This window comes from Ipomoea nil, unplaced genomic scaffold, assembly GCF_001879475.1.
Source record: "Ipomoea nil cultivar Tokyo-kokei standard unplaced genomic scaffold, Asagao_1.1 scaffold3340, whole genome shotgun sequence".
Lineage (NCBI taxonomy): Eukaryota > Viridiplantae > Streptophyta > Magnoliopsida > Solanales > Convolvulaceae > Ipomoea > Ipomoea nil.
The window spans coordinates 74,575-99,184 of NW_017619768.1; the positions used below are offsets into that span (position 1 = coordinate 74,575).

Sequence of the window (24,610 nt, forward strand, 5' to 3'; positions counted from 1 at the left end):
TGGCCACCCATTAATTGATCATTCATCTTTAATTTTTACAAATTAATCAATTCCGTACGTATATGAGTGCTTGACTGTTAGATTGTTGCGGGGTGATCTTGAGGAAGAACCAAAAAGCCCGTTGTTGAATTTGATGATGGCATGCAAAGGGGGAGGGGAGGGAGGTGGGGTGGGGGGTGGGGGGGGGGGGGCGTTAGCGGTGGAAGCTTTATACACATAAAAAGGAAAGAAATAATTTGTGGCGTAATTATTAGTGAAGAGTCTGAAAGAAAATATATAATCAATTAATAAGATGTGTAATTGGAGAAGAATTGATTATATATTAGTCGAAAGAAATTATGTATATTAAGTATAGTTATAATTATTTAGTAGTTTAATTATTATATTGTTAGTAATATAATATAAATAAGTTCATTATATAAGAATTAGGAGAACCACATGGAGAAATATGATATTACTGAGTATTGTTTATGTTCTTTATTATTTTTATATTTTTCTTGGAACTCTCACACACAATTAGAATTTTGCTAGACAAGAATCTTGCTAGAAAGATTTCTTATGTATAACAGCTTTATCTAGAGTCCTAACAAAGATCGGTATTATTATAATTTTCATAAAGAGTAAAATATAGTTGCAAATTCACTTGCAAAAGTATTTGTTTAGTTTGAACTAACATGGGGCCGGGTGTGTTTGCTTGCTCATCCCCTATACTTACTATATATGAATACATGCATGCTATCACATGAATAATGTTTAGTATTTGGCTGTATGTCTGTATAAATTGGTACCTCCGATCCCCCTAGCTAGCTAACCTCTTCCTCATGTCACTCATCACCAAAACCAACTCTCCTACATATATAGTACAATAATAAAATGAAGTCTTTTCAACGTTGTGTATGTGTTTTCCTTTCCTTGTCGTCGTTCCTCCCCTTCATAGCCTTTTCATCAACTCCCCCTTTTCCGGCGATAACCGGCATCGACGGAAAGGAGCTCAAGGTCGGCGAGCCTTACTATGTGTTCTCCACTATCTTCCCCAAAATAGACGGATTATGCCTGGTGGACTCTGTGATGGGACCCAATGAAATCGTCCAATGCCCCTTGCTCTACAATACCGACCACCGTGGCCTGCTCGTCACCTTCTCCGCCGCCAACCAGACGGCGGAGGACACCGTCGTCCGAGAGAGCATTCCGTACCGCATCCAGTTCTCCGACGCCGGAAATGGTAGTAACGGAAACTTCTGGCACATCAAGAATCGCGGAAACCCTTGGGTGGATTACGTGGAAATAGGCCCCGAAACTGTCGCCGTGGAATTTGTGATGAAGAAAGTGTTTCTGGGCTACAAGATTCTTTATTGCGTAATTATTCCAATTCCGACGTTTCCCATATGCTACAGCTTTGGATTCATAGAGGAATTTGGACTTAATCGCTTGGGTTTCGGCGTGGGTGTGAATCCAGTTCTATTTTTCTTCGCCAATGTCACTACTAATTCCACCACTTCCATCCACAACCTGCCTGCACCTATCTTTTAGCAATATATATATTGTTACAACATAATTAAGTATACATGAATATTTAGTATGTGTTATGGTTTGTTTGTTTGACTTATATATAATAATAATATAATTTGTCTGTTGCTTAATAGCAATTCCTAAAAAATTCTTTATCTTGTGAAAACATGTGATCAAATTAAAAAAAAAATTATGTCATTATTGATTCTTTAAGTTAATTAACATAGAGAGAGAGAGAGAGCGCTTTTGGTGCTATTAATATGATGCATGGTTAAATCAATTTTGTTACATATATGTACGTGGCATGCATCCGTTAATTTTAGATGAAGAGCTTATTAGTATTTTAATTTGTACGCAATTGGTGTACTGTGTATAGTATAATCATGCATTATCATCACTACTTTAACAAGCTAAGCTGCGCTAGATAGCTAAGAAAAATAAATGAATATATAAAAAATAAACTTCAATAATGGAAATGAATAAATGATTAATTGCGTCATTATGGTATACATACATGTTGTCCAAGGAATTATATATTGCGTAATGACGACTCCGATCCGCTGGTATAAAAGGTCAGGTTTGACCTTAATTATTTGACCGAGAAATACAAACAACTCCGTGAGAATATTCGAACTCTCAATCACCAAATGCAATTTTTTATAATTTCTTTTTTTTTTGGGGGGTTCTTTTTTATTATACATATTATAAAATAATTATAATGCGATTGTCACTTCAATACTTCATTCAACTCATGTACCATGAGTTTTATTGCTTCCGATGCAAGATTCTTGTATGGAAGCAACCAACCACGCACTCCATGAGTGTAACCGTACCCCACTTTCTAATTAATTTAATCATTTTAAAGTTATGGGAATTAAGAATTCAATTAAATACATTTATTTGAAACAAACAATCCCTTTATTTATTTTGTTTTATATACGGAAGTAACCCAGTTACTCCACTTCTTTTAAATATAACCCATAAAAAAGTATTTCCACTTTTAAATATTGAGAGTAAATAAATTGTCACGAACTTTTTCTTTAAACACATTTTATGTGAGTTTCAAACTTAACCTATTAAAGTACGGAGTATTATGAAAGATTATGAAATACTCTTGTAGCATAGTTCAAGTAGTTAACTAACTCAAAATAAGTTCATAAACTTTATTTTCTTAACAATGATATATAGGGCAAGGCCAGGGGTTCGGATTCCACCAAAGACTAAAAGAGAGATGTATAAATACGACCCTAGCAATTAGATACCTTCATCACTACTCTTCAAAGTTGGAACCTGCTCAAATCAAACCGTCCAATAAGAGTTGCACATAAAACTTTGTAGTTATCAAATCAACAACCTAACTCATTAATGTTGTCCTTAGTGCGTGGTAACTTGGTAACTTAACAAAGGAAATCATGACATTGTATTAAATTAAATATTACAAACGTTATGCTCGAAGCTAGATCTGAGATTTTGCGTGAATGACTAGTCTTTAAATCTTTAAATGAAATAAATTTCCAAATTAAATGTGGGTTCTCAAAGATCACCACAGCTTCCATCTATCACTGCTTATTATGGAGTTAGGTCCAATATAATATTTTGTGGGAAAAGAGCTTGATGATTTGCTATGTGTGCACTTTATAAGATTTGGTAATTAAAAACAAGGAGATCAGAGTGCCACCCCCATCCAACTGTATGAACTATCCATTATCATATATACCGCACTACTAAATTAATTATAAGATTTTTTACGATAGTATGTTAAAAAAAAATGTACTATACCTTTTTTTTTTTCTCTTGAAATATTTAAACTTTAAAGAAAAGGATGGTATATGGGTTGAAGTAGTGAAGTACACGTTTTAATTTGTAAATGTGAATTTCTTCTATAGATGCACGAATAAGAAATGCGTTATTCGTGTGTTCACTGAATGATTTGAATTTTAATTTTTTCAAAAATCGTGCGACAATGTGCCAAGTCTAATGTTTGGAAGGTTGACAGCTATGATCAAATATAATATACTAAAAGGTTCTACATAGCTATTGGTGGAGTTAAGGGAAATTCCAGCCCAAAAAAATTGGTTTAAGATTGAGAAATTGGTTCAAGATTGAGAAATTTGGGCGTGGCTATAAGTTGGGGCAAATTATGCTCTGGACTCGTGTCCACAATGCATTGTGGACACGAGTCCAAAACGACGTCGTTTTAAGGGAAAATGCGGCCTTTTAGTTAATTTTTTTTTTTTTTTGATTTTGTCTCGCCGTTAACGGCGTTATTCGTTTGTGGCATTATGAATGTACAGTTCTGAAATTATGAATGTACAGTTATGCAATTATGAATGTACAGTTATGAAATTATGAACGTAAGTTATGGAATTATGAACACAGAGCTCTGACATTATGAACATATAGTGATAAAATTATGAACATAGAGCTCTAAAATTGTGAACATAGAGTTTCGAAAATTATGAATTTACAGTTATTGAATTATGAATGTACAGTTACAGAATTATGAATGTACAGCTATGCAATTATAAATGTACAGTTATGCAATTATGAACACAGAGCTCTGACATTATGAACTTACAATTATGAACATATAGTGATAAAATTATAAACATATACTCCTATAACAAAGTAGTCTGAAATTTAAATTTTTAAAAAAAAATGAAAGAGAACAGTGCCTAACAGCACTGTTACCGTATCACGCATGCATGCTGGACACGGTCCATAGCATAATGATTGATAAGTTGGTGCATGGTCCAAGTGTTGTACAACACAAAGTGAAGTGCAAATTAAAGATGTGGTCCTTGTTAAATATAATGGACAAAAGCGTCTGGCTCTAAGTGATGCTCCCTTTAATTTGGTGTCATGTTCAAGAAAGCTTGAAGAGAGGGTCTTTAGTTTCTGTATTCCAATGCAATAAAAATAAGTAACATAAATATGTACTCTCGTGTGTATGTTTCTCAATAAATTTGGAATGCAATATATGCATCCTCCTATTATGTAATTGTGATGTCTAGTTTCGATATTAATAAAAGGGTTACGTGTATATATATATATATATATATATATATATATATATATATATATATATATATATATATATATATAGCTAGATTTATGAATTAAATTGATTGTCATCATCTTTTTTTTTTTTTTTTTTTTTTTGTGATATGAAAAATTCTAAAGGCTATGTTTGGTAAAATAGTTAGCATATCAGACAATTTTAGTTTATTTGACTACTATTAATTGTTTAACTTAGTTAAAAAAAAAATCAATATAAGTATTTGGTTAATTAGCTTTTTGTAACTTCGAAATGCTAAAGTTCAAAAAATTGATCAAATCAACTTTTTTAATTAGTTTTTTGAGAAAAGAAATTATACCAACAGCTATCAGCTAACAGCTAATTTACCAAACACTTTCTTATAATCAGCTAATGTTATTAACTAATTATATCCTCTAATTAATTCAATCAGCTAACAGCCATTTACCAAATAGGGCTAAAACATTGATAGGCACACATAGCTATAATATACAAAATGTTACACAAATATATATTATATTATATGGAACAGATGTAGTAACATATAATATATATTTGTGTAACATATTGTATATTATAGCTATGTGTGCCTATCAATGTTTTAGTCCTGTTTGGTAAATGGTTGTTAGCTGATTGAGTTAATTAGAGAGTATAACTAGTTGATCTGATAACATTAGCTGATTGTAGAAAGGTATTTGGTAAATTAACTGTTAGCTTATAATTGTTTGGTTTAATTTCTTCACTCAAAAAGCTAATTGAAAAAATTATTTTGAGTAATTTTTAGAATTTTAGCATTTTGAAATTACAAAAAGCTAATTAACCAAATACTTATATTAATTTTTTAATCAAGTAAATAATTAATAATAGTTAAATACGTCAAAATTAACTGAAAGAGTTACATTTTACCAAACAGGGTCTTGTATCTATTTTAAAACCTTAATCAATTCTCTTAACAGAAAACACAATTAATGTCCGTTTAAAAGGCTCTAGTAATTAACGTTAAATTAACACATCAGTGTCCGTTTAAAGGCAATTAATTAATTTTAATGTATTCAACCTGACACACCTATAAAAGGGACTCTTGCTAATGTCCAATATCATATTCACTCATCAAACAAAACACAACTCAACCTTAAACACTTTCTCCTTAACAGCAACGTAACAATGAAGTCAATCGCAATCCTGTTTCTCTCATTCCTTGTCTTTGCCGCCATCACAACCTCTGTGCATTGCACAACTGACCCACCCAACCCCACTGAACAAGTACGTGACACTGATGGAAAGCTGGTTCGAGTTGAAACCAGTTATTACATTATTCCAGCGACGAACCAAACTGGGGGTGGTTTGGCATTACGAAACACAACTCATAATGAATCCTGTCCCCTTGGTATATTCCAAGAAGATGAGGATAATGAAAACCATGGAATCCCGGTATCATTTTACCCCGTCAACCCTAAAAAGGGTGTTATTCGTGTCTCCACCGATCTGAACATTGAGTTCTCCGAAGCTCCTATTCAGTGTAACAACTCTAACGTTTGGAAGGTTGATAACTATAACCGAAACCCTATAAGATTCTACATATCCCCTAACGGAACTAAGGGGAATCCCGGGCGTGACACAGTCAATAGCTGGTTTAAGATTGAAGAATTCGAGAGCGGTTATAAATTGGTCCATTGCCCAAGTGTTTTGGACCATGATGATAACGATGATGATGATGAAGTATATGACGAGGAGGAGGAGGACGAAATCGAAGTGAAGTGCAAAGACGTTGGCCTTGTCAAGTATAGTGGACAACAACGTTTGGCTTTAAGCGATACTCCATTTGGTGTTGTGTTCCAGAAAGCTTAATTGAAGATCAGAGAAGATTATCTTTAATTAATTTCAATGTCCCATGCACGTACCTATTATGTGTACGTTTCTCAATAAATTTGTAACAATTTTCTACTATGCAATTGTCATATCTGATTCAGATCAATAATAAAAAAAATTACTCCGTAATTTAAATACGCTTTACTTCTTATATTGTTACTTGTTAGTACAAATTCATTAAAATACTGTTATGTTTATTAATCTGATTGTGGTGTTATTTTTTAATTAAATATTATTAAAAAAAAAAAAAAAAAAAAGGTGTGAATCATATATCAAACCAGAGAGTGCGCTCTCCACTACCTGGTATGTCTTCACGTGTTACACGTTATACAAGGTATATGCGACAAGTCGTCAAGGCAGGCATGGGCTCAAGCTTCATTAATGGAATCAAAACGCGTCGACGACCATGTTCTTTTGGTGCAGAATTATATTATTAATGGCAGACTGACAACTCTACAAGAATTAAGAAATTTTATTTTTTTTTTTAATTTCCTAAGTCTATAAATCGAACTGCCACTTCACAATTAAAACACACAAAATCCCATCCATAAATCTCAATCTTTATATAATGAAGGCGTTATTACTGATCTTGCTGCTTTCACTCGTCTTCTTCCCACACCACCAGATAGCCGGCGCGTCGTCGCTACCGTCTCCCGTCCGCGACACCAAGGGCGAAGTGCTGAAAGTGGGGTCAAACTATTTCGTGCTCCCGGTGATCCGCGGCCACGGCGGCGGACTATACCCGGCCAACATCAAATCAAACGCGACCATTTGCCCGCTGGACGTCATCCAGGAAGCCGATGAAGTCCAGAAAGGCATACCCGTGGTACTCACGCCGGTGAACAACGCCACCTCCGGCGGCGTGGTCCGCTTATCAACTGACCTCAACGTCAGGTTCTACACCCCGACCATCTGCGCCAGGAAGACGGTGTGGAAAGTCGACGCCTACGACGAGTCGGTGAACAAATATTTCGTGAAGACCGGAGGGGTGGAAGGAAATCCCGGCCCTCAAACGTTAAGCAGTTGGTTTAAGATCCAGAAGTATAAGAGCGTTTACAAGTTTGTGTTTTGTCCGACCGTGTGCAACTATTGCAAGGTTATCTGCAAAGATGTCGGAATCTTTGAGCAGGATGGGGTGAGGTTTTTGGCTTTGACTGATGATGTTCCATTCAAGGTTGTATTTGAAAAAACCTTCTGATCGAGCGAGCTGAGGTTTCTCTCTGCTTTCTAATGTATCATCTATAGATATGATATGAATATATCCCATTAATAATAATGACCAATATAATGGATCCGACTATAATTAAAATTTAACTATCAAAGTTTTCAATCACAAAACAAGTTATATATATGATTAATGTTTCTACAACAAAACGATGAATATATTATGTCATTAAAACAAATTACATGACAATCTCTAGTTAAATTTGCCTATGCCTTTAATTCAAGATATAAGATAAGTCGGTTCATAGCTGAGTACCCTTACATTATATTAAGATTAAATTATATACATTTAAAAAACACTAATTTATAAATTTCTATTTTTATTTAAGAGACTTGCATTTGCATATATCTCCTCCTACTTACACATTTTAATTAGTCTTTAGCTAGCACATAATCTCTAACAAATCTTTAGATTTGAACCAAATTATATATATATATATATATATATATATATATATATGTGTGTGTGTGTGTGTGTGTGTGTGTGTGTGTGTGTGTGTGTGTGTGTGTGTGTGTGTGTGTGTGTGGCCTTATTGGATTTTTGTGTAACAAAAAAATAGTTGAATAAATAAACGTTTTTAACAACTTATATTTCATATATTTTGTAATAGTCATCCCACGCACCCAACTTTCAATATATATATATATATATATATATATATATATATATATATATATATATATTCTTATTATAAAATATAATTTTTTTCAACCTGTTGAAGATATGAGATCTATGACTAAATCCGTGACCTACCAAAGTAGTATATCAACTTGCATATATATGAATGTGTACTTCACTAACTAATGCACTTGTCCAGTTGTCCCATCAAATTTTTGAGGTTGATAACTTTTTCTTATATTCAGATGATGAAAATATCTTATCATTATTTGTCACATCAAAAAGTCCACGTTCATATAGGAAAATTAAAGTAAATTATACTAGAAATATCTAATGCAAATGCAGTGGGCTCGATTGAGAAGTTATTATAAAGAATTGAATTTATAATTTTTATATATGAGAAACATGTTTCACCTATCCTGCTACCCTTTCAAAGTTGAATTCTTTTGTATCCCTAGAAAATATCAATCGTACTTTTTAATAATTATTAATAATCTATTACAATAAAAGGTAAAGTAGAGTAAAACGTTGACTAACTCTTAAAATCAAAATAGTATACACATATATGTATGGCCGCACAACCTAAATATGCATGGGACCCAAATGTGGGTGGGTGGGTGAGTGCATATCCTATCCCGTGAGCGATACAAATGCAACTGTTGGAGATTTATGCATGCATTATAATTGAATTGGCAATCATGTATAGTGTGACTTCGGTTAGTTGGTGATAATGTTAGGCGGACGGTGGGCACTCACTGTTTTAAATTATATATAAACATAAACAGACAGATGGAGTTTATGACAAAACTAAAGTTAAAATAAAGAAAATAGTTGAATGGATGGTATCCGAAGTTTGTAGTTGTCTATTGAGATTGGAAAGTATCTTTGGTAAAATACTTTTGGTTACGTTGTTAAATGAAAGAGGTTGATTTAAACATGAATTATATATGTTTAAACTTGCAAAGTGTTTGTTTCTTTTTTATATTATAAATTGAAGTTGAGGCTAATCAATTAAGAAGTGGAACAAATTAAAGGTGGGTTGCACGAGTAAATTGAGAGAGTTACATTAAGTTGTAGGTGGCCTTACATCAAAGCCATCATTTAGCGGCGGTTATTTTGTTGTCTAGCAAAGTTGTGAATCGCACCAAATTGTAACTACAACCTAATGTAACTCATTTTGAGAGGTTACTCTCACACTATCGCTGTGAGACTCGATCCCTGGTCATTCTTTCAAAGTTTCACCTCTGTGACCAATTGAGCTGCCCATGCGGGTAGGTCTCATAAATCTTAACCAGATACTCTCAGTTTAGCTATTAGTGTTGCATCATATAACAAACAGTTAATATTATTGTAAATATTATAATAATAATTAATAGTTAATAGGAAAACGTTACACATGCATCTCCCCTGGCCTATATATACACAATCCGACCATGTGATCCCTTAGCTAGCCAGCCAGCCAGCCAGGTCATTACCAACACAAAAACTAACACTTTTTCTCTTCTCGATCTCTTCTGTTCTGTTCTGTCATCTGTTCAACTGGATCGGAGCTAGGCCTGGCCTGCCATGGAGATCTGCAAGACGATGCTGGTGTTTTTCCTTGTTGTTTCTTCTACTCTTCTTTCTGCACTTACTGCCTCAAGTAATTAATAAACTAACTCATCAAAACCCCGGCCCCTTTGATTATATAAATATATATGTTCATGAAATTGTTTAAATTTGGTTATATATTTATGATGCATGATGAGTTAGTTCTTTGGTGAACATACAGGAAATATAAAAGAAATTAGCAGTGAGAATATAAAGGCAGCTGAAGAAGATGAGGTTATGATGGATCTGAGCGGAGGTGTTTTTGAAGAAAAAAGATACGGTGATGAGGTGCAGGGAAGGGGAAGGGGAAGGGGAAGGATGGATATGGAGACAATTAATGATTATTCAGGAACTGGTGCCAACACCCATCATGATCCAAAGCCTCCTGGAAGTAATGATTAATTTGTTTAATATATATCACAATATATGTACCTGGATGGATTCATGTATGTATGTATACTTAGAGATCGAACATATATATGTGTGTTGTACTTGTATATATAGAAATAAATAATGTAATGATAAAAAGTTGTTGCACCATTGATTAGCCAAAGAATGTGGCTTAGTTTAGCAGTTGTTTATTATATACCCATCTTCGTTTAGCAGTTGTTTATTATAGTTTCTTGGATAATTTAATTTAATTTGCACTCTTTTTTTTTGGGGGGAGATATATAATAAAATAGAAGTAGCCCCTCTGACCTGCTTTCTTCTTGCCCTAATGAAGGCTTCTGAAAATAGCTTAGCTAGCTGGCAAACACAGGAGTTATAAATGAACTTCAAGGTCATATGTGTGATCGATAGAAATCCGTTTCACACTCTTCAATGCATAACTAATGCTGACGGAATGGATAAAGTAGCTAGGAATATGCATATATATGCTTAAATATATCTTTACATGGATTAATACTATAGTTATTATATATATTTAAAAAAAATTCGAGTAAACAAGTAAAATAATTAAATTGGGACCAAATATATATATATATATATATATATATATATATATATATATATATATATATATATATATATATATATATATATATATATATATATATAAACCTAATTGCCAGTAGATCAGAGTTCACATTCATTATTGAGCTTCCCTCTATCAAATGTTGTGAATCTTGGATAAGATTTTTTGCATTTCCGGCCAGATATATTCCAGCCATGTGTCACCATATCATATCCTTACACCATTATCAACAACTATCCCATAATCATATCATGTGCCTTGCATTGTGACTATATTAAGTGTTACTTAGATCAGAGTTACTGCGATAGATCATGGAGCTTGCATGAGTTGAGATGAACATACCTTTTTTTTTTTTTTTTTTTTTTTACCATGAATTGGTCTAGGATATGATGATGAGAAAAATTCGATCCCAGTCACTATTCAATTGTATAAACCTACCTCTATATAATTATAATAGTTGTGGTCGCTATAATGTTCTTGTTAGACCTGCAAAGTTTTAACATTTTTATTTAAGATATTATACAATGGACCAAGGTTCACATTGCAAGGTGGACCCTAGTCTTAAATTGTGTATTTTTAGTATTGGAATTATGAACTTTTAAAATATAAACTGTGTTTCTAAGTTTTGAGAATTTGTAAATACAATATAGGGTCATCACAAATTGTATATTTTTAAAAGGTAAATTGTGTATCTTTGAACTCGAATTCACATAATAATTTGCCAAACTTCGTGGTCAAGGAATTTTTTTATTTTATTTTAAATGTTTTACCAACTTTTCTGATGACCTCGTAATGATGTGTGCAGGCCCAAAAATCAAATTTTCTATACATGAAATTTGATTCCCTAATTTCACACATTCTACTATAGTAATATTTTACATGAAACTAGTTATCTAATTTTAATATGCTACGAAATTGACCAAAAGGAACATTTTTCCATTGGCTCAACCCATGATTTCAAAAAGTTGATGCAATGATATTTGTGATGAATATTTATTTTAATTAATTCAAAGGTCCAAAAAGTACAATAAAGTGAGGAGACCAAAGTTAAATCACCTGTTAATAAAAATAAATTATTTATGGAGCATCCTTAATACCAACAAGTGGACAAAACTAAAGATAAGAATGGTAAAATCGATAAGAGTCATCAATTGGAATTCATGTATAGTAACTCCACGCGCGCACTATGTTATGTACTCCTAATGTTGGGAGTTGATAAATTGACATTTATATATTTAAGATTAAGAAAAAGGAAATTTGTACACACCAAATTCCTAGGCACTCTGCTTAATTTTCAAATGTTTACACTTTTTTTTTTCTTTTCAAATTCTCTATATAGAACCTAAAAATAAATAGAAAGGATTAATTGATAGAAATTGCCTTCTGCAAATTCAGAAAAGCCTTCTCGTATCGTACGAATCCCATGAACCAAAACTCGAATTTGTCTTTCGTCACTACTTGAATGTACTTCTGAGATGGTTTGTCCACGTTGGCACTTGGATTAGCTCGCTCGATCTTCTTCACTGGAATAATCACCTGCTTAATTCTTTAATTATGATTATTCACGTTATAATTAAATTGAAAAAAAAAAGGGTAGGTAGAGAAGATGGAGTAGTTGGAACTAATTAACTAACCTTGTATGGTGTTCTAACGACACCGCCGGTGGGACAAGGAAGGACGATGGGTCGTTCGCTGCAAAACGCCACTTTTTCCGTCGAAACAAACAGAATTCCGGCGATAGGACCAGCCGTGGTTGACAAGTAGCACTGCGAAGCCTTGAGCAACTTCTCCTCGTCGCTAACGTTAAATATGTGCCTGAACATTTGTCTTCTTCCACCTTCTTTTATTATTTTTGCCCCCAGCCTCAATTTCCCTTTCACTGTCTCCGACAACCTCGGACTCATCTTCACTGCATTTTCATTTTCATTTTAATTAAGAAAGGAATGGAGGATATATGGAATTAAAGAGAAATTCAAGCCTTAATAAATTTACGACTATTAAAATCTTGATAAAAAGAATTACCATGCTCTCGGATTCTGTAAGCATAACTCCTGACCTTCTTCCTGAACTTCTTTTGGGGAACAATAGCAGAGTCATCCTGATCTGTATAATCCAAAATAAATAAACAAAAATAAAAAAATTTTCCAGCTCTTTCGATCTGTGTCGTTCGTCACAGTATCTCCAGAAAATACAGAAAAGAAGAAAAAAATGCATACTCGTCCTGAAGCTCGGGGAGTGGTCATCTGAACTCACAAAAATAGACTCATCATCTTGAGAGAAAGAAGAGTGTCTCTCTGAGATTGTATCTACTGATGACGCCATGATTGAAGGACTTGTAGAAAACTGATCTTCAAACTGATGATAATTATCGATCTTCATCTTCAATAATGGAATCGTCACAAAAAAATGAACCTTAGCCTTTTCTCGTCGTTTTTCCCCTGGCTCTGAGATGAGATTCTGGCCTGGGGACACGGGTGAATCAAATTAGTGCATGTGAATGGAGGGAATTAAGGGCATATTTAACGTGACGGTCGGCGCCGACTGTACGTACATGTTATAATAAAGCCCTGTAACTTTTTCCATGTTTTCGTTAAACAGTCAAAGATTCTTTTTGTTTTTATTCTCCATTTCCATACCAAATGCTATGGCAGTTTGGCCAATTGGACAAATTCTAGAACATAAATTTATTAAGCTAAGGCTGCTCTGTGAAGCTAAGGCTAACTAATCCATTATATTGCTATCAATTATACACCTACATTATTGTTTCCAATCAAATTAAACAATTTTTATTTTTATTTTTATACAATATCATCTTTCTATATTCTGATTATTTGAACAGTCATCTATGTGCAACATAGACTGATTTATCTTCTTACGATTCTTTATCAACTAGCGTACTTCATTCAAAATACACTTTTGAATAGTAATTGTGACATTACCGTAAATAAAAAATAATTTAATTTAGTTTTACTAGCTAGGGTTACTTTTCTTATATTGACGACTATATATATACAAAGTCTTCGGCGCATGCAGCCTAATAAATACGACCGATCCTATAAGTAATTGATAATATTTGAGTTTGTAGTCTACAATGTGACTAACATTGAAAATGACAACATATATAAGGCTGTGAATGGATGGATAATGTGGAAGTTTCCTCTCTTCATCACCATATATATAATCTCTGTATCTCTACTGATATTTTAAACCTATAAACACGCACTGTACTATATACTATACATACGTCAATTTCTGAAGAAAAGTATATCTGTGGAGGGAATAAAACTAAAGATATGGCCACCAAGATGGAATTCAAAGCAAGCACTCGTTGATAGAACAACTAACCTAACTTCAAAATTCTAGAAAGACCAAATGTATGTTGACTTTAATTTGATTTTACAACGTATGGTTTGTAGTTATTAATAAATGCATATACAAATGGTTTCCATTAATATTAGCGCCCAGCAGCCGTGGGAACTTAATTGACTCCCATTTTTGTAGCTCAAGCACCTATATCATCTAGTTAGATTCGAACTTAGAAGTATATAGACAGTTTTCCTGTGATTCTTCTGGATGATCAGTTTGGTGTTCCTCGACCACGTAGCAGCTGGGTGATTGTGTTGTTTTTTATAATTTCGTTTCCGTTTGATTTAAAAAAAATAATCCTATATACTAATTACTAAATACGGAATTTACAACTACTATGTAGTGTTATGACACTTCGACTACCATTATATTCTAAATGGGTGGTCACAAAATCGAATTTTAGTGGCATTGATAAATATAAAATATATAACAAATATTACCTTATAAAGAAGCATGAATGTTAAAAAGAAAAATACAAATTTAAAAATATAAAAATTTGTAAATTAAAGTATTTGATTGGTCAAAATGGGGCAAATTATTATGTCCCTTACAAAAATATACTGAATGTTCACAATTTGAATTGTGAACATTCAATATATAAATTGCGTACTTTTGTCCTGAGTCTACATTGCAAGATGGACCCGTTCCATGGCATAACTGTCGCCATAAGGTAGATCAGGATTGGATGAAGTAAAAGGTTGAACCCATGGGCATTGGACAAGCTAAGAGGGCTAAGAAACAAAAGTTGATGGATCAAATATTTATGCAAATAGACTTGCACCTGGTAATCTCATCTGGGCTTGGTGCATTGGACAAGCTAAGTGGGCCTTAAAATCCAGACTGCTTGAAATGAATTATAATAAGAAGAAGACTTAAATAAAATAAAATGGTACTCGAGTAAAAGTCTTCTTTATCGTCAATTCCCTTTGATTTTCAACGATCCTCTTCTAATCTAATGTTATGTGGATCCTCCCTTCCCACTGATGCTGTTGTAGCTGAGTACTCCGGAGTATAGTTTCAGTAGCCTTGTAGGGTTTTTTCAGGAATTCGCAGCCAATTTCTACCAGATCTAAATTAAATGGTGACGAAAGAGGCGAAGGGTACGGCGGCAATGGATCTGCCGGCGGCCACGCCCACCCTCACTCTGCAATCCGCCCTCAAGTCCCTCAAGCTGAAGACGAAGCAGCAGGAGGTGCTCATACGGGTGACGATCCTGTGCTTGGTGTACGTTCTGGCCTTCATCACGCGCCTCTTCAGCGTTTTGAGGTACGAGAGCATGATCCACGAGTTCGATCCCTACTTCAATTACCGGACCACCCTCTACCTCACCGAGAAGGGCTTCTATGACTTCTGGAACTGGTTTGATTCCGAGAGTTGGTACCCGCTCGGCCGGATCATCGGCGGCACGCTTTATCCGGGCCTCATGGTTACCGCTGCCCTCATGTACTGGATAATTAGGTTCTTCAGGTATTGAAAATGTACCAATTTGGCTCATTTACGTTCACAAGTTTGTTTCTTTTTTATAATGTGGACATCTGGATAAAGCATCTGATTCCTATTCACGTGAAATATGATCCACAGTGTGGCATTGACGTCATAGATATGATTGTTGATCATGGATTTCTGATTCCAATTTAGCTTTATGTAAACTTTAGAAAATGGGATCTACTTCAATTAGCTGAAATTGAAAGGGAAGAAGAGTAAATGAGGTGTTTGTGTTTAAGATTCTATTCCGGTGTTTTATTTTTCACTCTATTTGCCATTTCGCTCGCTGGAAATTACCAGCATTGAAAAATGTGAACATTTTTTACTTTATAGGAATGTTATTCATCAAATACAGCTGAATATTAATAAAAGAAATGAGACTTTTAAAAAAAGGTGTGAACTTTCTACTTTAAGAATTTTGTTGATCAAATGCAGCTGCTAATATCACTGTATTCCCAAGTTATAGGTTATTCATGAATACATGATGCAAATTTTGTTAGTTGGCTATAAAATATCAAGACTAGTAAATGATTTAGTGATACGGTAGATTGGAATACACACTAGCTTCAATGTATGCTTAATTTTGTTTTGAAAACAACTTACCAAAAACTTCATGAATGTTTGCAGGTTTGCGGTCCACATTCGTGAGGTCTGTGTGCTGCTTGCACCATTCTTTGCTTCCAACACCACTCTTGTGGCATACTTCTTTGGAAAAGAATTATGGGATTCTGGTGCTGGACTTGTAGCCGCAGCATTAATTGCTATTTGCCCGGGCTACATCTCACGGTCTGTGGCAGGGTCATATGATAATGAGGGGGTTGCCATTTTTGCCCTTTTGCTTACTTTCTATTTATTTGTCAAGGCGGTGAATACAGGCTCACTTGCTTGGGCTCTTGCCTCAGCTTTTGGGTACTTCTACATGGTCTCAGCTTGGGGTGGCTATGTCTTCATCATTAATTTAATCCCACTCTATGTGTTGGTTCTCTTGATTACTGGGAGATACTCAATGAGGCTATATGTAGCATACAATTGCATGTATATTTTGGGAATGTTGCTTGCAATGCAGATTCGTTTTGTGGGTTTTCAGCATGTACAGTCTGGAGAACATATGGCTGCGATGGGAGTGTTTTTCTTAATGCAGGTATCAATTCTTTCCCCTTTATTTGGATAGTTTCTTAAGAACATCTTAGGCGTTGATCATGCACTTGCTGGATATATTGGCATTTCTTTTCTATATGCTAATGAAACAGTAATTCTTGGCCTTTTTCTTCATCTACATAAATGTTAGGTTGAGTTAGTGTTAATGAGTATTACAAATGTCTGATCTTTGTGCAGGTATTTTACTTCTTGGATTGGGTGAAGCACCAATTGAATGATCAAAAGTTGTTTCAAGCTTTCCTGAGATTTACAGTGACTAGTGCAGTTGGTTTGGGTGCCATTGCACTTGGAGTTGGAACTGCTTCTGGATATATCTCTCCATGGACTGGTCGATTTTACTCTCTCCTGGATCCAACTTATGCAAAAGACCACATCCCTATAATTGCATCTGTATCCGAACATCAGCCTACAGCGTGGTCATCTTTCATGTTTGATTTCCATATATTGCTTATACTCTTCCCTGCTGGACTCTATTTCTGCTTCAAACGACTATCAGATGCCACAATTTTTATAGTGATGTATGGTCTCACTAGCATGTACTTTGCTGGAGTCATGGTTCGTCTAATTCTTGTTGCTACACCTGCTGTATGCCTTATTAGTGCAATTGCAGTCTCTGCCACTGTAAAAAATTTGACTCAGCTGATCAGGACAAAACCCAAAGTTGCCCATGGTGGTTCTGGAAAAGGATCAGCTAGTGGAAAGGCTTCATCTAAGGTGACATCCAGCACTAGTAACACTATAGTTTGATAATTTCTTGAATTAGTATTGCTAAATTTTCTCCATAGACTTCTCTCCCTAGCTAATGTCACTTTTATCAGCATTTCTATGGTTTATGCTACAGTTTTATTTTCGCTTCTATTTGTATTATTGAAATTTCTTGTTCTCTATATACCTCCCTCAACCCCTTCAATCAGAGACTATCATTTAACCTTCAATGCTGATTAGTGATTAATAGTATCCCTAGGGTGGTTTGCTCTCTTCCATCTCTTTTCAAGTGAATTATGCATGTTCAGAAATGTTAGTTCCCTTATCATCTTGTTATTTTATATAATCCTCTAACAGGCTTCACTTGATCAATCTCTGCCATACCAAAGAAATGGTGCAATTGCTTTGCTCTTGGGTGCTTTTTATTTGTTGAGTAGATATGCAATCCATTGTACCTGGGTGACATCAGAGGCATATTCATCTCCCTCAATTGTCTTGGCTGCAAGGGGTGCCCATGGAAATAGGATCATCTTTGATGACTATCGTGAAGCATACTTTTGGTTGAGACAGAACACTCCTCAAGATGCCAAGGTGATGTCTTGGTGGGATTATGGTTATCAGATCACTGCAATGGGAAACAGGACTGTAATTGTTGACAACAACACCTGGAACAACACACACATTGCAACTGTTGGACGAGCAATGGCATCTTATGAGGATGAAGCATATGACATAATGAGATCCTTGGATGTAGATTATGTTTTGGTTGTATTTGGAGGTGTCACTGGGTATTCATCTGACGATATAAACAAGTAAGTGATTTGTGTTTTCAACGTGTTCAGATAGGGTGCTATCTAGTGTCAAACGTATATATATATAAATAATATATAGCGAGAGTATTCCAAAAATACCCATTTCAATTTCTTGATGCATTTTTTTTTTGCTGGGCAAGTGGCTACAATATATTACCTGCCTGCTCTGGGACAACTGTTACTTTTTATTAGGTGCATCCTAGAAGCACTTTGTATGCTAAGGAAAACAGTTAATCAGATTATGCTGATGAAGAATAGTTCATATCGTCATTTCATATCTATTTTACATAATTCTTATTTTCTCCCATTCCATTGCTTACCTGCAATTTCTTATGTCTACATGCGTACAACATTAAATTGGATGAAATTTGTATTCAGGTTTCTTTGGATGGTAAGGATTGGGGGTGGAGTGTTTCCTGTAATTAAGGAACCAGATTATCTTGGCAATGGGGAGTATCGTGTTGACAAAGGTGCTTCGCCAAAGATGTTGAACTGTCTAATGTAAGTTGTCCCCTTGATTATATATATAATACTTAAAATGGAGTATCCGAGTATTTCATTGCTTTGTATTAGGTTTGCCTACTTCTATCCCCATATAAATATGGTTATGTACAACAGATTGTTTTATACTCTTGTGATTGTGGTTAGGTACAAGCTCTGTTATTATCGCTTCGGTGAGCTGACAACAGAATATGGCAAACCTCCAGGGTAACTCTTTGCTTTCACTATTGCTTTCTCGTCCACATGACCTTTTAATGGAAGCACATGCGTAGACACTTCTGTTCCTCAAATTATGTTTCTAATTTTTGCATTGCATTGCATTAGCTAACCTGCAAATTAAGTTTCCAACTTTTTTCATTCTCTTCAAATTGTGTTTCTAACTTATTGCATTCTCTCTTTCTTCTAATAATAGATACGACCGAGCAAGAGGAGTTGAAATTGGAAACAAGGACGTAAAGCTCGAGTACTTGGAAGAGGCATTCACGACATCAAATTGGATTGTCAGAATTTACAAAGTGAAGCCACCCAACAATAGATGGTAGTTAGCTCCTGCTCCTTAGAACTTAACCTCCCCTCTCCCCCAAAAAGACCCCTTTGCCCACTCTTCCTGCGGGATGGACATGTCATATGAGTGCCTGAGTTTTTACATACATTAGAGATAGATACCATTTTCTTTCTTGCTTCTGTGACCTCATAGACTCCTTTTTGCAGGTTAATAGTATGTTCTTAGTAGACTAATTAAATTAAGGTAGTACATCATGAAATGGGTTGTACTGATTTTGTAGTTTCCTTTCACCATTCTGTGTCGTCCATACATTTTCACCAATGTCATATAATGTTTTGGTAGGTCCAACGTTTTATTTTTTTAGTGACGTTAGTCGGCAACTCTATGACCCTAGGTGGTAAAGGACTATAAACCTTGTCTATTATTGAGCAATTTAAGTTGAGACCCTCCCTAGTCAATAAAAGACTACAAGATTGTCTACCTGATCAATTCAGTCGAGGATGTCCTAATGTATTGCTTCTATTCTTATCCAACGGCGACCCACATGTTACATGTATGTATCCAAAAAAATGAAAGGGAAAATGAATTAGACCATAGTTTAAGCCTAATTGGATAGTCTTCTAAATATTTGCTGGCCAGCATAACGCCATATAAGTACAAAATAAAGGTTTCTACTCTGCTGGGCCTCCTGATTTTGACCCCCCACCCCCTACAAGTATTATACCATAATCAGGATTTTAGTTTAAAAATTATGTGTTTGCAATTGATAATTTATATGCCTATAAATATAAATTAAAGATACATAAAATGTTAATTATAAACACATAACATGATAACTACAAACACACAACCCTGTTTGGTAAATAGTTGTTAGCTGATTGAGTTAATTAGAGGGTATAACTAGTTGATAATGGCCGTGTTTGGTAAAAATTGGCATATAGGTCAATTTTGGCTTATTTGACCACTATTAATTGTTTGATTTAGTTAAAATATCAATATAAATGTTTGGTTAAATAGTTTTTTGCAACTCCAAAAGGTTAAAATTCAAAAAGCTACTCCAAGCAACTTTTTCAATTAGTTTTTTGAGAAAAGAAATTATACCAAACAGCTATCAGCTAACAGCTAATTTACCAAACACTTTTCTACAATCAGCTAATGTTATCAATTATTTATACCCTCTAATTAACACAATCAACTGACAGCTAACAACTATCAACTAACAGCCATTTTACCAAACAGGGCCAATATTAGCTGATTGTAGAAATGTGTATTTGGTAAATTAGCTGTTAGCTGATAGCTGTTTGGTATAATTTCTTTTCTCAAAAAGCTAATTGAACAATTGCTTTGAGTAGCTTTTTGAATTTTAGCATTTTGGAGTTACAAAAAGCTAATTAACCAAACACTTATTTGATTTTTTTAGCTAAGTGAAACAATTAATAGTGGTCAAATAAGTCAAAATTGACTGATAGACTAATTATTTTACCAAACATGACCATAATATGTTAACCACAGACACATAATATTTTAAGTTTTAACAACATATTATGTGTCTGTGGTAATTACATGTTATGTGTCTTCAATTTATTTATTTAGACAAACGATTAAGGTATAGAATATGACAACTAGACTCCGAATGTTATTTGGAACCAAGGTCCACAATGCAAAATAAACTCTGGTTATAATTTGCTCTAACACACGCAAGGTTTGTTCTAATAAAGCAAGAACTATGGTTATAGGTCATTACATCTCAAGTATAACTTTATTATCCCAAAAGTGTTTACTTCTAATTAATTGATTCTTTACTTTGTATTTTGTGTAATTTGAGTGCATTAATCATTCACATTTTATGATAATTTCTGCATTTATTGGATCAGACGTTAACATGTTTGTCGAAATGTGCGTAATGTGTTATGTCCCTACCGTAACGGCATAACTTTCGCAACTCAAATTCCATTAATTAGTTGGTTAATTGACAATGAAACTAAACCCCACGCACTTTGAGAAGTTCATCATCAAATCAGTGGGCAAAAAAACAAACTTTTCTGCACTAACAAAACGTTGGCAAATTATTTTGTGTACTCGAGTCCACCTTGCAAGGTGGATTCTGATCTAAAAATACACACGCAATTTTACATACTAAGGGTGGGTTTGGTTCGCATATGAGAATCGAAATCGGAATGGGCCGGGTATCAAATACTTGGTAATGGTAATGTGTTTTAGTGAAAGTATTTTACATGTTTGGTTGTATGATGGAATGGGAATAATTATCAATAATGCTGTTTGCTGTTTGGTTATGTATGATCCTATAATGGGAATAAAGATTTTAAAAATACAAGAACACAAAATCAAAACAAATAAAAATCTAAAAGCACTAATCAAAGTGGATGAGAATGAATAAGGGAATGAAAAGGGGTGATACCTTTATTTTATTTGGGTATGAATTTTTCAATTAAGGAGTATTTGAAACCCATAGTAGTATTCTAAAAAGCTATCAACCAAACAATACCAATCACTTTAATACCATCTTTAGAACTAAATCTGTCAATCAAACACACTCTAAATATTCACAATTCAAATTATAAACATTTAGTATGAAAATGGTGTATTTTGGACCAAGGTCCATGGTATAACTGCTGGAAAACGCTTAGGATACACACAAAAACAATTTAATTTTTGAATTAAGCACATAGATAAAAGCCTAAGGTAGGAAATTAAAACAGCGAACCATAAACTATACTAGGAATATTGCTACTTTGATTTACAGCTGTTTCCACTTTCCAGCAACGTAACACGTAACCTTTTTGCATGTATATATATGAGCATTTGTTATACCCTTCAATTCACGTAACCCAGCTTAGCTCAGATCAAATAAGAAATATATATATATATTGTGATCGAGTACTGTCTTTAATTCGAATTCGTCAATGGGGGTTAGTAGCTATATTACATTCAAAGTGATATTGGTGTTGGCGGTGCTTGTGGTGGCGGTACAGCCTCCTCCTTGCGGCGCTGCAACTGACCGGCTAAGCACATTACTCCGGTCGGCGGTAGACAATGACGGAGAAGATGAAAATTCCGGCGGCAGAAAATGGGCGGTTCTTGTGGCCGGTTCAAATGGCTACTGGAATTACCGTCATCAGGTAGGTGAATATATATATATATATATATATATATATATATGCGTAATTAATTAAATTGGTAATTAATCTGATCTGTGAGTGTATGTGGATGTAGGCGGATATTTGCCATGCATATCAAATTCTGAAAAAGGGAGGGTTGAAGGATGAAAATATAATAGTTTTCATGTACGACGACATTGCAAACAATAAAGAAAATCCAAGAAAAGGGGTGATAATTAATAGTCCAAATGGTAGCGACGTGTATGGTGGCGTGCCAAAGGACTACACGGGTAAAGAAGTGAACACAGAGAATTTTTTTGCAGTGCTTCTGGGAAACAAGAGCGCCGTGGTGGGTGGAAGCGGCAAAGTACTTAACACAAAACCCAAAGATGTCATCTTCATTTATTATTCCGATCATGGAGGTCCTGGAATCCTTGGTCAGTTACTTCATCGATCTTCATCCAATTTCATTATAATTAATTATTATTATTATAAGTAGTCTTTGATTTGAGTTTAATTTGCAGCTATGCCAACCGGCGCTGATCTTTATGCCGATGACTTCATTGCGGTTTTGAAGAAGAAACATGAAGCTGGAACCTACAAAAAGATGGTAAGTATATATATATATGTGTGAATAATAAGTATATATAATGATGAGTGCGGCATTAATTGTATGGTAATGGTATATAAATGCATGCATGCATGCAGGTTATCTATGTAGAAGCGTGCGAGAGTGGGAGTATGTTTGAAGGATTATTGCCTCATGATTGGAACATTTACGCAATGACAGCATCCGCTGCAGATGAGAATAGTTCGGGTTGGTATGTATAAAATGCTAATCTTTTATTTATTTATAATATTGATGAAAGAGCATATATATATATATATATAATATAAATCCAGTACAATTTTAATTTAACAACCTAACACATACAGGTATTGTCCTGGTTCGGACCCTTTACCCCCACCAGAATACACCACGTGCTTGGGAGATTTGTTCAGTATTTCTTGGATGGAGGATAGGTATATATATTTAATTTATATATTTTTCGATCTGATCTATATATATACATGGATGGAGGAAGCTAGATTATTATATTGTTTAATTTCTTCCATTCCATCTTTTTCTTCAACTTAATTAATACAATTAGCTTGCTGAGGTCACTAGCTCGCTAGCTAACATATATATAGATATGGTTTGTAGCTTAGGTTGTAATAGATAAAATGTTTAATTTGAGTTTGCAGCGATCGTCACAACAGGAAGAAGGAGACAATCTCAGGGCAATACGAGAATGTGAAGAAGAGAACCTGGAACAATGGAACAGGGGGAGGGTCTCACGTGATGGAGTATGGAAGCATGGATTTAAGAAAGGACAAGCTTTCAAAGTACCAAGGATATGTTCTACCCCCCATTAATGTTGCCACCATTCCCATGCCTGGGACTACTGTTCATCAAAGGGACGCTGAGCTTCTCTACCTCTGGGAGAAGGTATTACTATACTTAATTATATTATTTCACCCCATCCATCTCACCAGTAATAATTAAGGTAGCTAATTAAATGTGGTCGTTTCAATAATATTATTATATTATGTGTAGTACAAGAGATTGGGAGATGAGAAGTCGGAAATGAAGGACAAGGTCTTAAAGGAGATGAGTGAGAAGATGCAGGTGAGAGCATATATAGATGGGAGTGTTGACGCAATTGGAGATTATCTATTTGGTACAGAAAAAGCCCATTCCATTCTCAAATCTGTCAGGAAAACACTCCCTCTGGTTGATGATTGGGAATGCCTCAGATCAATGGTACGTAAGCTACCTACCTATACTAACCTATATATTGCTTTAATTACATACTAACCTATATATTGCATAAATTGGCAGGTGAAGATATTTGAGGAACACTGTGGGGCATTGGGAGAATATGGAAAGAGGCACATGAGAGCATTTGCAAACATTTGCAACAATGGCATCTCCTTAGCTGCCATGGGGAAGGCCTCCATGGCCGCTTGTGATGGCCATAGCGCTCAGTAATTATAATTTTCATATATGGAATAATGAAATGTATTAAAATATAAAGGGTTGATGGTCATCTCGTGGAGTAGAGATTCCTATTCTCTCTCTTTTTTTCCTTTAC

At 34.6% G+C, this 24,610-nt stretch overlaps 6 protein-coding genes and 1 long non-coding RNA gene across 7 annotated transcripts; 5 read left to right on the forward strand and 2 right to left on the reverse strand.

Annotated features, from left to right (window-relative positions):
- Positions 1–794: 794 nt before the first annotated feature.
- On the forward strand, positions 795–1,834 carry LOC109170774. The gene is made up of 2 exons (XM_019319931.1): positions 795–1,542; positions 1,799–1,834. Exon 1 carries the CDS (start codon positions 874–876, stop codon positions 1,528–1,530), a length of 657 nt encoding a protein of 218 aa, XP_019175476.1. The 5' UTR covers positions 795–873; the 3' UTR covers positions 1,531–1,542; positions 1,799–1,834.
- A 3,876-nt stretch (positions 1,835–5,710) lies between these two features.
- Positions 5,711–6,417, forward strand: LOC109170762 (miraculin-like). The gene has a single exon (XM_019319917.1). The coding sequence runs from the start codon at positions 5,711–5,713 to the stop codon at positions 6,392–6,394; it is 684 nt and encodes a 227-aa protein (XP_019175462.1). The 3' UTR covers positions 6,395–6,417.
- A 502-nt stretch (positions 6,418–6,919) lies between these two features.
- On the forward strand, positions 6,920–7,829 carry LOC109170775 (kunitz trypsin inhibitor 2-like). Its single transcript, XM_019319932.1, has 2 exons — positions 6,920–7,647; positions 7,739–7,829. The coding sequence occupies exon 1, from the start codon at positions 6,984–6,986 to the stop codon at positions 7,611–7,613; it is 630 nt and encodes a 209-aa protein (XP_019175477.1). The 5' UTR covers positions 6,920–6,983; the 3' UTR covers positions 7,614–7,647; positions 7,739–7,829.
- A 4,200-nt stretch (positions 7,830–12,029) lies between these two features.
- Positions 12,030–13,329, reverse strand: LOC109170773 (GEM-like protein 4). The gene is made up of 4 exons (XM_019319930.1): positions 13,041–13,329; positions 12,847–12,927; positions 12,459–12,733; positions 12,030–12,360 (listed from the first exon to the last, which is right to left on the reverse strand). The coding sequence occupies exons 1-4, from the start codon at positions 13,201–13,203 to the stop codon at positions 12,187–12,189; spliced, it is 693 nt and encodes a 230-aa protein (XP_019175475.1). The 5' UTR covers positions 13,204–13,329; the 3' UTR covers positions 12,030–12,186.
- A 1,755-nt stretch (positions 13,330–15,084) lies between these two features.
- On the forward strand, positions 15,085–19,646 carry LOC109170770 (dolichyl-diphosphooligosaccharide--protein glycosyltransferase subunit STT3B). Its single transcript, XM_019319925.1, has 7 exons — positions 15,085–15,657; positions 16,303–16,816; positions 17,011–17,547; positions 17,896–18,350; positions 18,729–18,851; positions 18,999–19,058; positions 19,264–19,646. Exons 1-7 carry the CDS (start codon positions 15,269–15,271, stop codon positions 19,391–19,393), a joined length of 2,208 nt encoding a protein of 735 aa, XP_019175470.1. The 5' UTR covers positions 15,085–15,268; the 3' UTR covers positions 19,394–19,646.
- LOC109170776 lies at positions 16,018–19,160 on the reverse strand. Its single transcript, XR_002052489.1, has 3 exons — positions 19,077–19,160; positions 16,237–16,239; positions 16,018–16,030 (listed from the first exon to the last, which is right to left on the reverse strand). It is a non-coding gene; the product is annotated as an uncharacterized LOC109170776 (long non-coding RNA).
- Positions 19,647–22,217: 2,571 nt separating the features above from the next.
- On the forward strand, positions 22,218–24,590 carry LOC109170771 (vacuolar-processing enzyme-like). The gene is made up of 8 exons (XM_019319926.1): positions 22,218–22,496; positions 22,591–22,912; positions 23,000–23,085; positions 23,184–23,296; positions 23,412–23,498; positions 23,721–23,964; positions 24,073–24,279; positions 24,358–24,590. Exons 1-8 carry the CDS (start codon positions 22,281–22,283, stop codon positions 24,505–24,507), a joined length of 1,425 nt encoding a protein of 474 aa, XP_019175471.1. The 5' UTR covers positions 22,218–22,280; the 3' UTR covers positions 24,508–24,590.
- Positions 24,591–24,610: the final 20 nt, after the last annotated feature.